This window comes from Stomoxys calcitrans, chromosome 2 (assembly GCF_963082655.1).
Source record: "Stomoxys calcitrans chromosome 2, idStoCalc2.1, whole genome shotgun sequence".
Taxonomy (NCBI): Eukaryota; Metazoa; Arthropoda; class Insecta; order Diptera; family Muscidae; genus Stomoxys; species Stomoxys calcitrans.
This window is the reverse complement of record NC_081553.1, coordinates 50,656,385-50,671,797: the sequence shown is the minus strand read 5'-3', so window position 1 is coordinate 50,671,797 and position 15,413 is coordinate 50,656,385. Positions and strand designations below refer to the sequence as shown.

At 38.4% G+C, this 15,413-nt stretch overlaps 1 protein-coding gene across 1 annotated transcript; it reads right to left on the bottom strand.

The window, feature by feature from the left end:
- Positions 1–14,541: 14,541 nt before the first annotated feature.
- On the bottom strand, positions 14,542–15,413 carry LOC106083096 (uncharacterized). The gene is made up of 2 exons (XM_013245940.2): positions 15,195–15,413; positions 14,542–15,138 (listed from the first exon to the last, which is right to left on the bottom strand). The coding sequence occupies exons 1-2, from the start codon at positions 15,411–15,413 to the stop codon at positions 14,542–14,544; spliced, it is 816 nt and encodes a 271-aa protein (XP_013101394.1).

Below are 15,413 nucleotides of genomic sequence, written 5' to 3'. Positions count from 1 at the left end.
GCGATCTTGGGTTTCGAAAAGCCCTTTATTACATCTTATTTGGTGGGTATCCAAAATTCGGTCCAACCCAGCTGATTGCATTTTCCATATTTCCTCTCTCTCTCTCTCTCTCTCTCTTCCTTCAAAATTCTATATGCTAATGTTGTCCCATTATAAATGTGTGTTAAACACAAATGTTCTCTTTCTCATTTTGCCTTTCAAACTGTCTGTTAATCTCCATCATCATGACTAAGCAAAAATGCTTATCGAACACACTTATTTAAATCCCACACTCTACCTCTCATTCGATGCGATAAAAAAAGACACGTAAATCATAACGACACGTCAGTCTAATATTGTAGTTACCCCCATGTTACACCTGTTTGATGGATAACATTTAACACCATTTCCCCATTCCTCCCCAGAGAGCATTATGTCAACGGATGAAGGGGGATTGCGGTAAAGAATTTCATAACATTATCTCACACAAAACAAATTTATTGTTTGAAATAAAATGAGAAACAAAACAAAACAGAGGGACATGGAGTAAAAATGTGTTAAGTTCGGCCGTGCCGAACTTTGGATACCCACCACCACGGATATAATAACCATCATATTTTATTATAACTCCTCTACCGTGTCCATAGTTATGCATAAATAGGGGCTAGTCTGGACAATAGGAAATGGGCGATATCGGTCCATGTTTTGGTATAGCTGCCATATAAACCGATCTCGGATCTTGACTTCTTGAGCCACTAGAGGTCACAATTCTTTTCGATTTGGCTGAAATTTTGCACGAGGTGTTTTATTATGACTTTCAACAACTGTGCTGAGTATGGTTGAAATCGGTTCATAACCTGATATAGTTGTCATATAAATCCATCTCGGGTCTTGATTTCTGGAGTCACTAGAGGGCACAATTCTTATCCGATTTGGATGAAATTTAGTATGATGTGTTTTATTATGATCTCCAACAACTGTGCAAGGTATGGTTGAAGTCAGTCCATAACCTGATGTAGCTGCCACATAAACCGATCTCGGGTCTTGACTTTTGAGCCACTAGAGGGCAAAATTTTTATGCGATTCGGCTGAAATTTGGCACGAGGTGTTTTATTATGACTTCCAATGACTGTGCCAAATATGTTTTAAATCGGTCCATAACCTGATATAGCTGCCATATAAATTGATCTGAGATCTTGACTTTTTGAGCCTCCAGAGGACGTAATTATTATCCGATTTGGCCGAAATTTAGTACAACGGCTTTTTTCATGACCTTAAACAGACGTGTCAAATATGGTCCGAGTCGGTCCAAAGCCTGATATAGCTCCCATATAAACCGATCTCTCTATATTACTTCTAGAGACCCTAAAGGGCACAATTCTTACTCGAATTGGCTGAAATTTTACACAATGAAGTCTACTATGGTCTCCAGCATTCAGTTCAGACCGGACCTTAGCTTGACATAGCTCCAATATTATTGCAATTCTTTTCTTTTATCCTTTGTTTTGCTAAAAAGAGATATCGGGAAAAGAGCTCGACAAATGCGATCTATGGTGGAGGGTATATAAGATTCGGCCCGGCCGAACTTAGCACGCTTTTACTTGTTCGATCAGATGTCGAGAGTTTTAGTACAACTCACTGTTTCAAAATTTAAGCGAAATCGGGAAATTTTATAAGGCTTCAGACCCTTGATCGGCTGATCGGTCTATAAGGCAGCTATATATAAATATAGTCCGATCTCGATCATATTTGGGTCGGATGCCGGGGGATTTAATACAACTCACTGTTTTAAATTTCAGTGATATCGGGTAATAAGTGCTGCTTTTTTGAGCTTCATATCCTTAACTGGCAAATCGGTCTATATTACAGCTATATCTAAATATAGTCCGATCTGAACCATATTTGGGCCGGTTGTCGGATGTCTTAATACAACTCACTATTAAAAATTTTCTGCAAAAACGGGTAATAAAAAAAACTTTAAAAAGGCAGCTATATCTAAATATATTCCGATCTGGATCATATTTGGGTCGGATGTCGGGAGTTTTAATACAAGTCACTGCTTCAAATTTCAGCGTAATCGGTTAATAAATAAAGCTTAAATGGGATTCAGACCCTTGATCGGCAGACGGTCTAAATGACAGCTACATCTAAACTTGGTCCGATTTGAACCGTTCAAGATTTTAACCTGCGTGCAACAAAAAGACATATATGTGCCAAATTTTAGCTTAATACCTCAATTTTTGATTTTTTGTAGTGTAGTGTGATTACAACAGACGAACGGACATCTCACAGTGGACCAAACGGAAAAAAAATTTGATGTAAATCTACAACTTTTTATCTATCGACCATAGCGGTACAAAATGTTCTAGACATGTATTGAGGTTTACATTGGCTTTCAGGAAATTGCTGTTGTACAGGGCCATATCTTTTATACAGGGTGGGATACTGGTTGTCAAAATTGACCACTTTTGACTTCTCCAACTTTCTGGGTGCCATATTTTTATACCCTCCACCATAGGATGCGGGTATACTAATTTCGTCATTCTGTTTGTAACACCTCGAAATATGCGTCTAATAAGCGTCTTGATCGTCGTGGCATTTTAAGTTTGATATAGCTGCAATATAAACCGATCTTTGGTCTTGATTTCTTCAGCCTCTAGAGGGCGCAATTCTCGTCCGATTTGACTGAAATTTAGTGTATCGTAGTGTTTTGATATCACTTCCAACATTTGTGCGAAGTATGGTCCAAATCAGTACATAACCTGATATAGCTGCCATATAAACCGATCTTGGGTCTTGACTGCTTGAGCTTTTAGAAGGTGCAATTCTTATCCGATTTCGCTGTAATTTTGCACGTGGTGTTTTGGTATCACTTCCAACATTTGTGCGAAGTATGGTCCAAATCAGTACATAACCTGATATAGCTGCCATATAAACCTATCTGGGATCTCGAATTCTTGAGCCTATAGAAAGCGCAATTCTCATCCGATTTGGCAGAAATTTTGTACAACGGCTTCTCCCATGGCCTTACGCTCTTACTTGAGGTCTAAGAAAATAGGCCTTATGTACTATGCCATAATTTACCGTTAATGAGGTATGAATTGTTTGATTTCAAAATATCAAAATTATTACCTGGGTTTTTTTTTGCCATGAAAGTATTATCATTTCTTTCCATATCCACAAAGTAGAGGTATTGAGAAAATATTTAAATGCTAATTTGACTTCTTTTGATAACAAATCACCCCATTACCATAAGACCAATATGGCCAATTTTTTACTAAGTTTCGAAAATTTCTTACAAGCAAAAAAGAAATTGGAGTAAAAATTTGGGTTCCAGAGTAACAATACCAGAAATCGGGGATACGTTTGCATGGACTCTACACCTTAAGTTGGAACGATGTGGACCATATTCAGCACAGTTGTAGATATCTAAAAAAACGCCTTTTCCCAAGTTCATATACAAACCAGTAAGGAAAGGCCGACTTTTTAATACCTTACAACTACAAAGTGGGAGCTATATCCGAATTCCGAACCAACTTTTATGGACCTCTGCGGATGTTTTCAGATGAGTTATTAAACAATCCATATCAAATTTCGGTTGACAAATGACAATATTGCATCTAAATCTGAACCGATTTTGACCAAACTTCTTAGATAATGTGATAGGCATCGAAGAAAACGTTATGCCCAATTTTGGCAATATTGATCAATAAATGCACTTGCAGTGGCTCTAGAAGTGAAAATCGAGTGATATACATATATGGCAACTATATCTAAATCTGAACCGATTTCTATGAAATTCATCAGTAATGTCGAGATTCAAGCCAAAATCCTTCCTGCTAAATTTCGAGAGAATCGGTTAGCAAATGAGCACTTTATAGCAATATTTCTCAAAATCGAGCGAACATATAAATGACAGCTATATCTAAATCTGAGCCGATTTCAGCCAACCTTTATGGGTATTGTGGAAGTCGTCGTAAAAAGCATTGTACAAAATTTTGGGAAGATTGATGAATAATTGCGCTTGCAGTGGCTTTAGGAGTAAAAATCGGCCGATATATGTATATGAGAGCTATATTTAAATCCGAACCGATTTTTATAGATTAGCCAGTAATGTTGAGAGTCAAGTGAAAATTCTTCATGCCAAATTTCGAGGGAATCGGTTAACAAATGACCATTTAATTGCAGTATTACTGCAAATCGGACGAACATATATAAGGGAGCTATATCTAAATCTGAACAGAATTTTTCCAATTTCAATAGGCTTTGTCTCTAGACCAAAAAACAAGCCTGAACCAAATTTGAAGAAGATCGGATGAAAATTGCGTCCAGTAGTTTGTACACAAATTAACATGGTCAGACGGACAGACAAACGGACATAGCTAAATCAAATCAGAAAGTGATTCTGAGTCGATGGATATACTCATCAATGGGTCTATCTCTCTTCCTTCTGGGCGTTACAAACAAATTCACTAACTTGTAATACCTTGTACCACAGCAGTGGTGTAGGGTATAAATACGCATTAAACATTTCCCTACATGGCAACTATACCAATACATAAAAAAACATCTTAAGGTTATAAAATGCATATTTTTATCCGATTTGGCTGAAATGTGGAATATCTATCTTTAGAGTCCTAAATCATGCAAAGCGCTTCAATAGATCAAATGTTATAGACCCCAGAAGGTTGGAGAAGTCAAAAGTGGTCATCTTTGATACCCTATATCTCACGCTGTATTAAAGATATGGACTTTCCTGAAGCCTTATGTCCTCCTCTACAAATGTCTAGAACATTTTGCACCGCTAAGATCAACAGATAAAAAGTTGTAGACTTATTTCCAAGTTTTTTGACGTTTGGCCCACTGTGCATCGTTTAATCGCCTTATAATTTTAACACGATCCAAAATATATATGCTTTGTGAGGTCGAAAATGGATATTTCGATGTGTTGCTAACGGAATGACCAAATGAACATACCCTCTATTCTATGGTGGTGGCTAGAAATACGAATAATCACATAGCAATTAAAAATAATTAACGCTGCAAGCAAGACTAGGCGAAATGAGCATTCTGAATCGATTGAACTTATTCTCGCAATGCGGTTGAGAGGGGTCAACGTGTGGTGGACAGTACGTAGCATTTATTATTAGTCATAGTTGGCTTAGTTGGAGACCAAAATTGATGATAAGAAAATATGCATATAAAAGTAATTACAAATGTGCGTTTATAAGGCACTCGAAGTTGCTTTTATTAATCTCTCCACCATATACAGTGAAGCCGTCAAATAATTGGCATTCAGTTCATTGAATTGTAACCACGACAGGATGATGAGTGCATAGATAGCAAGTCATTCCGTTGGTAATTTTCCAACCCAAGATGGTTAACTAAGATAACGGTCTATATGAGGTCTAATCTAAGATATAGTCAGACAAAGGCCATTTTAGAACTTAACCTGCCTATCATATAAAAGTTACAGCATTAAACAGCTGTTTTATGAAAACCAGATGTATAAATCAAATAAATAGCAAGAGAGGGTGTAACAGCTGCTCCAAAGTACGCGAATAGACCTAATGTTCAGTGCATAGTTTTTTATAATCTACATCACAATTGAAGCCACCGTAGCGCAGAGGTAAGCAGGACTGCCTGCGATGCTGAACGCCTGGGTTTGAATCCTGGCGGGAACATTAGAATCAAGTAAAAGCGCTCTAAGTTCGGCCGGGCCGAATCCTGGGAACCCACCACCATTAATTCTGCTAAAATATGGAGCTATGCCTGTTTATAGACCGATTTGGACCGTACTTACAACAGTTCTTGAGAGTCATAACAGAACAAAATTTCAGCCAAATCAGACAAAAATTGTGGATTCCAGGGGCTCAAGAAGATAAATCGGGAGATCGGTTTCTATGGGAGCTACATCAGGTCGTTGACCGATTTTAGCTGTACTTAGCACAATAGTTGGAAGTCATAACAGAACACTATGTGCATAATTCCACCCAAATCTGATAAAAATTGTGGCTTGCAGCTGCTCAAAAAGTCAAATCGGGAATATGGGAGCTATATCGAAATCCGAACCGATATGGCCCGTTTGCAATCCCCAACGACCTATTGGGTTGCCCAAAAAGTAATTGCGGATTTTTGAAAAGAAAGTAAATGCATTTTTAATAAAACTTAGAATGAACTTTAATCAAATATACTTTTATTACACTTTTTTTCTAAAGCAAGCTAAAAGTAACAGCTGATAACTGACAGAAGAAAGAATGCAATCACAGAGTCACAAGCTGTGAAAAAATTTGTCAACGCCGACTATATGAAAAATCCGCAATTACTTTTTGGGCAACCCAATACATCAATATTAAGTATATGCGCAAAAATTTCAAGCCGCTAGATTTAAGCGTTCGATGTCGTGACGATCGGACATGGCTAGATCGACTCAGGATGTCGAGACGATGAATAATGTATATACTTTATGGGGTCCTTCATCAATATTTCGAAGTGTTACAAACGGAATGATTAGATTACTATTCCCCCATTCTATGGTGGTGGGTATAACAAGTAAAAGCGTGCTAAAATCGGCCGGGCTGAATCTTGGGTACCCACCACTATGGATTCCGCTAAAAATTAGCCCTTATTAATTGAGTTTGTATTTGAATTATTTTGGTCTCAAGAAGTCATATCCGGACATTGGTACTTAGTGGGGGTGGGGTTCTATATCACCATATCTTATTTATAAAATTGAATTTCTATTTGTTTGTTTGTTTGTTCCGTATAGACTCAAAAACGGCTGAACCGATTACCTTGAAATTTACACAGTTTGTGCAGGTTGGTCTAGAAGGAAATATAGGCTATATCATTTTTTGATATTGGGAGAGGGGCGGATCCTCCCCCTAACCCCAAAAGTACTACCCAAAAATAAAAGAGGACCGATCAGAACAATATGGGATTCAAATGAAATGCATTCATGAGTAGAGTATGAAGTTCATAATAAAAGATGGGTCCAAGTACCTGAGGAGCCGCCCCAGCCCCAAAACCCCTTAAATTATTTTTATTTGACAATCATAACAATATGGGACTCAAATGAAAGGTATTCGGGAGTAGATTACGAATATGGACAGTAAGTAGATATAGGTTTATAATTTAGTGATAAAGGAAGGGGGCGGACCCACCACCATTACCCCAAAAATACTACCCAAATCAAAAGTGGACCGATAAGGACAAAATGTGTATCAAATGAAAAGTATGCGGAAGTAGATAACGCATCTGGCATACATATGCATGTCGAAGTATAGGGGGTCACCCCACCCCCACAAAAACCCCCAAAATGGGCACATTAGCCAATCACGGATATATGAGACTCGGTTTGTTTGTTCCATATAGACTGAAAAACGGTAGAACCAATTTTCTCGAAAAGTTCGCATATTGTGTAGGTTGGTCTGGAAGGAAACATAGGCTATATAATTTTTCGGTATTGGACGGGGGGCGGACCCTCCCCCTTATGCCAAAAACACAACCCAAAATTAAAAGTGGACCGATCGCGACAATATAGGTATCAAATGAAAGGTATTGGAGAGTAAAATACGAATATGGTATTAAAATTTGAGTCTAAGAACCCGTCGGGGCGCTCCAACCCCAAAACTCCCCCAAATAGATATATTAGACGTTCATTTCTATATGGGGCTCAAATGAAAGGTATTCGGAAGAAGATTTCGAATCTGGCATACAAAATCAGATCGAAATATAGGGGGTCACGCCAACCCTCAAAAACGCCACTAGACCCATTATGACTATATGATATTTGGCTGAACCGATTTTCCTTAAATTTTCATAGATTGTGTAGGTTGACCTAAAAGGAAACATAAGCTATATAGTTTTTCTGTATGGGAAGGGGGACGGACCCTTCCAAAATCAAAAATGGACTGATCGGGACAATATAGGTGACAATTGAAAGGTATTAGAGAGTATAAAACGAATTGAGTCTATGTACCCATCGGGCCGTCCCAACACCAAAACTTTCCCAAACACACATGTTGGACGTTCATTTCAATATGGGGCTCAAATGAAAGGTATTCGGGAGTTGATTTCGAATCTGGCATACAAAATCAGACCGAAGTATAGGGGGTCACGCCACTCCTTAAAAAACGTCAGTAGACCCATTATGACTACATGATACTTGGCTGAACCGATTTTCTTAAAATTTTCATAGATGACAATATGAGACTCAAATAAAAGGTATTCGGGAGTAGATTACGTTTGTGTGGAAGGAAACATAGGCTATATAATTTGTAGATATCGGGTGTAGGCGGACCTTCCCCCTTATCCCGAAAACGCCACCCATATCCGAAAGTTGTCCGATGGACGCAATAATGGTATCAAATGGAAGGTATTGGAGACCAGAAAACGAATATGGTATTACAATTAGGGTCCAAGTCCATGGCTATATGGGACTCAAATTAAAGGTATTTGGGAGTAGATTACGAATATAACATTAAAATTTGCGTTCAAGTCTAGGTGGCGCTTTTCCTCCTAAAGAGACGTCAAATGGGTTATTTGACCCATTATAACAATACGCGACTCAAATGAAAGGTATTTGAGAGTAGAAAACTAATTTGATATCCAATTTTGGAGCCAGAGTTTTTTGGAGTACGCCCTTAAGGACCCCCTAAACTGAACTTCATTTCCGTTGGGAATAAAAAACGAATTTGATATCTATTTTCAGTGCAAAGTGTCGGTGGCCGCCCCAGCCCCAAAACACCCTCCAAACGGTTCATATTTACCGGCCATGGCAATATGGGGCTCAAATAAATGAGATTTGGAAGTGCAGCACAAATTTGATATCCATAGTTGAGTCGAGGTGCCATCTCTCCCCTTAAAAGCACTTCTCATTACCCTAATTTTTAAAAACAGCAGGAACCAAGCAGTGGCAAACTTCTCACACACCAATGAGTGCTTTCCGATTCAAGTTTAAACTCAATGAAAAGGGACCTTTTTTTATAGCCGAGTCCAAACGGCGTCCGGCAGGACTACACCTCTTTGGGGAAATTTTTTTAAATGACCATGCATGGCATTGTACCAATGGGACGAATTCAATTTCCACATTCAGGGCGGAGTGTCCCCACCCTAAAGAGAAATTAAAGAGATAAAACAGTCTCAGTGGAGCGGGCCCGTTTCGGCTAGTCACACTATAATATTGAAACGTCTTTTTTCTATCATTGTAGAAGTCTTAAGCAAATAACCCACTGTTCCCGACATGTATAGTATGTGAAAAACATTTATGATTTCCAATACCCATATCAAATACGGTCCACATAACCATTCTCCCTATATAATTTTGTTGAGCCCCTAAAAGCTTCATTCATTTCACATTAATCTGCTGAGCCGTTTAGACGGCATGTGTATGTAAACGAGAATATATCATTTGTATATAGGTCAGTGTATAAGTACGAGTAAATTGATAGAACATAAATTATGGCAAAACTTCACTAGTAACCCTGAAATTTAAAAATTTCATTTCAAATCGAATATTATGAAAATTTTGTATGTATTTCGTCGCTTAGCGAATTCAAGAGTTCATTGCCCCATTATGATTTTATGCTTAAAAGAGAGCGGCAAACTAAACAGCTTGGGCATGATGACAAACTAAATTTTACGTTCTTGGGAATACCCCAGTACTATCAGAAACTAGTTTAAGCGTTTGTAATAAAAACGTCATAAAAACAACACACTGAAGTTTATTAAACTGAACTGAGATTGGAACTTGTTCTGGAAATTCACTAAATTGAATCACACATTTTGAGATTTGAATCACATCTTATGCCTATTGTTGCATGGGACAACATTTTGGCTGACAGAATGAGCGTTTGCAGATCAGGCCCAGTGGCGATATGAATGCATTGGTGTTCCACGTGTATCATTTTCAAAGAAAAACTTTAAAATTAAATTTTTTCGTTGGATCCTCAAAATAAAATTTTAGTCAGCCCGAAAGTTCTCTTCTACTCTTTACTTCGACTGCTGTTACACCCTAATGTCATCCTAGCACTTTGTAAAGAAAAACATTTGTTTAGAAAAAAAACAAATGATTTCATTGACTGTCGATTGAATGGTAGTGACAAGACAATGATTTATTTATCGTTGACTGATATGCCTTTGCTATGACAATGTGTTGTGACTATGTTGCAAATGTGGGGATATACTAATCTAGTCATTCCGTTTGAAACACCTCGAAATATTCGTTTAAGATCCCACACTATATATTTATTTTTGATCTTCTCGACGTTCTGAGTCGATTTAGCCATGTCCGTCCGTCCGTCTGTCGAAATCGCGATAGAGGTCGAACGCGTAAAGGTACCCGCTTGAAATTTTGCACTGATACTTAGTATCGATTTATGTCGTAGAGGATTGCAAATGGGCCACATCGGTTCAGAGTTAGGTATAGCCCCCATATAAACTGATCTTCCGATTTGATTTCTTGAGTCCTTATAAGCCGCAATTTTTGTCCGATTTGGCTGAAATTTTGTATGTATTGTTCATTTACGACTTTCAACAGCGGTTTCAAGTACGGTCCAAATCGGTCTATACCCTGATATAGCTCCCATATAAACCGATCTCCCGATTTGATTTCTTGAGTCCTTACAAGCCGCAATTTTCATCCGATTTGGATGAAATTTTGCATGTATGGTTCAGTTATGACTTTCAACAACTGTGTCAAGTACATTCCAAATCGGTCAAGAAGCTGATATATCTTCCATATAAACCGATTTCCTGATTTCACATCTAGAGCCTCTGAAAGGCGCAATTTTCGTCCGATTTGGCTGAAATTTTGCATGCGATGTTTTATTACGACTTTCAACAACTGTGCCAAATGTGGCCAAAATCAGTCTATAACCTGATATAACTTCCATATAAACCGGTATCTCGATCATCCTTGTTTGGTTCCTAGAAGCTGTTTGCTGGTTTGGCAGAAAAATGATGCCCTACAACTTAATTTATTTTGTATACATTTTTAGCAGAATCCATGGTGGTGGGTTCCCAACATTCGGCCCGGCTGAACTTAGCACGCTTTTATTTGTTGCCTTTTGTATTGTTCAATCAAATTACGTATGCAAATATATTCGCATAGAAATAATTGTATAACAAGCTTTAAAATATTATATAACCTGTTTTTTGCTATTATTAGAATACTTTTGTATTTTTGTTTTGCAAATTGTTGTTGATACGCAGCTAATTTTTAATAATTGTAATCCATTCATTTAAGAAAATAAAGAAATGTTATTCATTTAAAACTAATGAGGATCACGCGTTCCCTCAAATCACAACTTCTTCTAATTCAAATTGGGTGATCACTTCAGATTTGAAAATGGGTTTTCGGTTTTTATACCCACCACCATAGGATGGGGTATACTAGACAAGTCATTTCGTTTGTAACACCTCGAAATATTGACCTAAGACCCTATAAAGTATATATATATACTTGATCGTCTCGACATTTTAAGTCGATCTAGTCATGTCCGTCCATCTGTCGGAATCACGATAGCGGTCCAACGCCTAAAGCTAGCCGCTAAAAATTTTGCACAGATATTTCTTATTGATGTAGGTCGTTGGTCAATTGCCAACTCAAGTCATTGTTGAGTATAACAAAATATTGGTCTTTTTAATAGCTATATCTAAAACAAAACTGATCTAAACCATATACGACACGGATGTCGAAAAGCCTAACATAAGTCACTGTGTCAAATTTCAGTAAAATCGAATTATAAATGCGCCTTTTATGGGGCCATGACCTCAAATCGAGATATCGGTCTATATGGCAGCTATATCCAAATCTCGACTGATTTGAGCCAAGTTTCAGAAAAATGTCGAAGAGCCTAACACAACTGAATGTCCCAAATTCCAACAAAATCGGATGATAAATGTGGCTAAGACCCCTAAATCGGCGGATCGGTCTATATTGCAGAATCGGATAATAAATGTGGCTTTTATGGGCCTAAGACCCTAAATCGACGGATCGGTCTATATGAGGTCTTTATGAAGATGTAGTCCGATATAGCCCATCTTCGAACTTAAGTAGCTTATGGACAAAAAAAAAAAGAATCTGTGCAAAGTTTCAACTCAATATCTCTACTTTTAAAGACTGTAGCGTGATTTTACCAGACCGATAGACAGACGGACGGACATGGCTAGATCGTCTTAGATTTTTACGCTGATCAAGAATATATATACTTTATAGGTCCGGAAATGGATATTTCGATGTGTTGCAAACGGAATGACAAAATCAATGTACCCCCATCCTTCGTTGGTGGGTATAAAACAATTAAAATAGCATTAAGATCGGCGGGCCGAATTTTGGTAAACCACCACCTCGGATATATACATCTTAGAAACCCTTTCGTCATAATACAGTGAAAAAATCATCATTTATGAACCCATAGCAGGTATATCCAAATATAGTCCGATCTCCATCATGTCCAAGAAGACCATGTCAGGGTCTAACACAACTCATTGTACCACATTCATAGGATAAAAAATTCGCCTTTTATGGGTCTTAGAACTAAAATCGGAAGATCCGTACATGTGTATACTAGGGTGGTTCTAATTTTTTTTTTTGGCGGCACCCACCTCAAATGTTTCATTTTGTTTGATTTTAAGATTCCCAAAGTATAACCACAATTGAAAAATGTTAGAACGTTCTGAAAATCTCAGTTTTTTGGTTATTTTGCGACTTCAGGGACTTCGGCGACCCATATCTCAGAAACAGCTAAAGCCTTTAAATTAAAAGCCATTCTCTTCTCTCAAATACCTTTCATTTGAGCCACATATTGGCATGGTCGAAAAATGTTTTCCCTTTGGGGGTGTTTTGGGAAAGGGATGATGCCCTAAATGCATGGTCCTAAATTTGGATATCAAATTCGTATTCTACTCCCAAATAGCTTTATTTGAGCCCCATATTGCGATGGTCACTAAAAAATTGCTGTTTGTGGGGTATTTTGGGAAAGGGGTAGACCCCCCAGAAAATTGGTTCCGAAAATGGGTATAAATTCTTGCTCTACCCCCAAATATATTTCATTTAAGTCCCACATTGTCATGGTCGGTAAATATCCCCGATTTAGGGGTGTTTTGCGGAGTAGGGTGGTCCCCCAAATTCTAAGCCCTGAAAATATATCAGCAACGTGCTCTATTCTCATATTTCTATATATTATTTATTTATTGCCATTGCCCTCAAAATTGGATATCAAATTCGTTTTCTAATCTCATTTAAACTCCTTATTGCAGCAGTCAGCAAATATGTCCGGTTTGGGGTATTGGCGCTAAAAACTATAAATATTTTGTTCCACTCACTTTAAGGCCCAAATTGTCTTGGTGAGCATATACGTCCTATTTTGGGGTTGTTATGGTGGTGGGACGTCCGCTAGACAGTTGGCCCCTTATGTCGATATCAGATACGTGGTCTACCCCCACATACCTTTACTTTGAGCCCGATCTTTCCATAGTCGGCAAACATGACCGGCTTGGGGGGTGTTTTGGGGGATGGGCAGCCACTCAGTGAGTTGGCCTTGAAAATATATATCGGATTCGTGTTCCACCATAAAAACCCTCTTATTTGATCCTCATGTTGCAATAGTCAGCAAATACTTCCTATTTGGGTGGTGTTATGGGGGTGGTGCTTTACTCGCAAAGATCTTTCATTTGAGCCCCATATTGCTATGGTCATAAATTTGTCCCCTTTGGGGGATGTTTTTGTGGGAGAGGCGGCCCCCAAATACTTGGTCCCATATTTGGATATCAGTATTTTACATTCAAATACCTTCTATTTAAGGCCCATATTCCCATGGTCAGTAAATAAGTCCTGTTTGGGGGGTATTTTGGAAAAGGGGTGGACCCCCGGAAACGTGGTCCCACATTTGGATATAAGATTTGTATTCTACTCGCAAATACCTTTCATTTGAGTCCCATATTGCCATGGTCGGTAAATATGTCCGATTTAGGGGTGTTTGGGGCTTGGGCTGGTCCCCCTAGCACTTGGTCCGACAATTGGATATCAGATACGTTTTCTTATCCTATTGTAAATACCTTTCTTTTGAGTCCCATATTGTCGTGATTGGTCTAAATATATGTTTGGTAGGTTTTAGGGTGGGGCAGCCCCCCTAGGTACACCATCCGAAATTTGGATACCAAATTTTTATTTCTAGGGTACTATATAAGAGCACACAAAATTTCGCTTAAATCGCACCATCCATCTCCGAGATCTGGCGTTTTGAAAATTAGGGTAAGGGGAGGGTCCGCCCCCCCTTCATGAATAAATTTATGGAAATTTTATATTTGGAGAGAGTTTGTTCTAAAACAGAGAATATTCGCCTAAATTTTAAGTTATGACAATTTGTTTTATTCCCTTCAACCCGATCGAAACCAAAATCAATAAGCAGATTAATGTTTGTCTGTACATAATTTTACATCCTTTTATTCAACTAAAAAGAGTGTCATAGAAATTACAAAAATTACTGCGAGTGCCTTATAAGTTACAATTATAATATAATTAAATTCTCCTTAAAATTACTTCCCCATTGTAGAAACTCAATCCGATCCCTGTTCTTCTGCTTTCATCATCACTTGCATTTGTTTATACTTTCGTATGGCATTTCGCACAAATTCAGCGGCACGTCTCACCCGTTCTGGGGTCATTTCCTCGGCTATCATGCGTCCCACATCTGCAGCACCATTGCCACGCAAATAGGTGACTGCCTTTAAGGAGAAACTGCAGAGGGGAGTGAAATTACAAATGCCCGTTGTAATGGCTCCTCCAAAAACAATCATGGCTACAACTCCCAAGACGGTCATAATTATTTGGAAGAAGGGTGAACTCATTAGTAGTGTGGATAAGCTTTGAAGCGCAGTGACAACGTGGCTGATAACCGAGGTGGATACTGCAGTATTACTGTTGGGTAAATTGGGTTGAACAGCTGGTACCAGGAAGCCGTCATAACCCGTTTGTACAGCAAAGGGACCAGGATATACAGGGGTAGGCCCTGTGGCATAGCCAGGATAAGCATAAGGAGCAAAAGCCCCAGCAAATTGTGACAAATATTGCTGAAAGGCCTCTGGAGTTAGATAACCAGCATAGATGGAAGGATCAAAATTGTTATGGGAGCCAGAACCTTGATTGTCAGGCAGCTGGTTGAAAGGGAAACAAAATTATGAAATGAAAATAAATTTTAAATGAAGCTTACCACATAGGTGGCCTGTGGATTTGAATTGGAAGTTTCTGAATCTTCTGGTTTGGAAGCTGTAGTTGTTGGTTGGTTACTTTCCTCCTCTACACCCTCTGGCTGGGGTGATTTATCGGCTTCAGCTGGCACCTCATTATCTGTCGGCTCTATGGGTATGGCTGCAATTTGTGATCCTAAAACAACTATGGCTGTTACATATAATAAACGAAATGCTTTCAT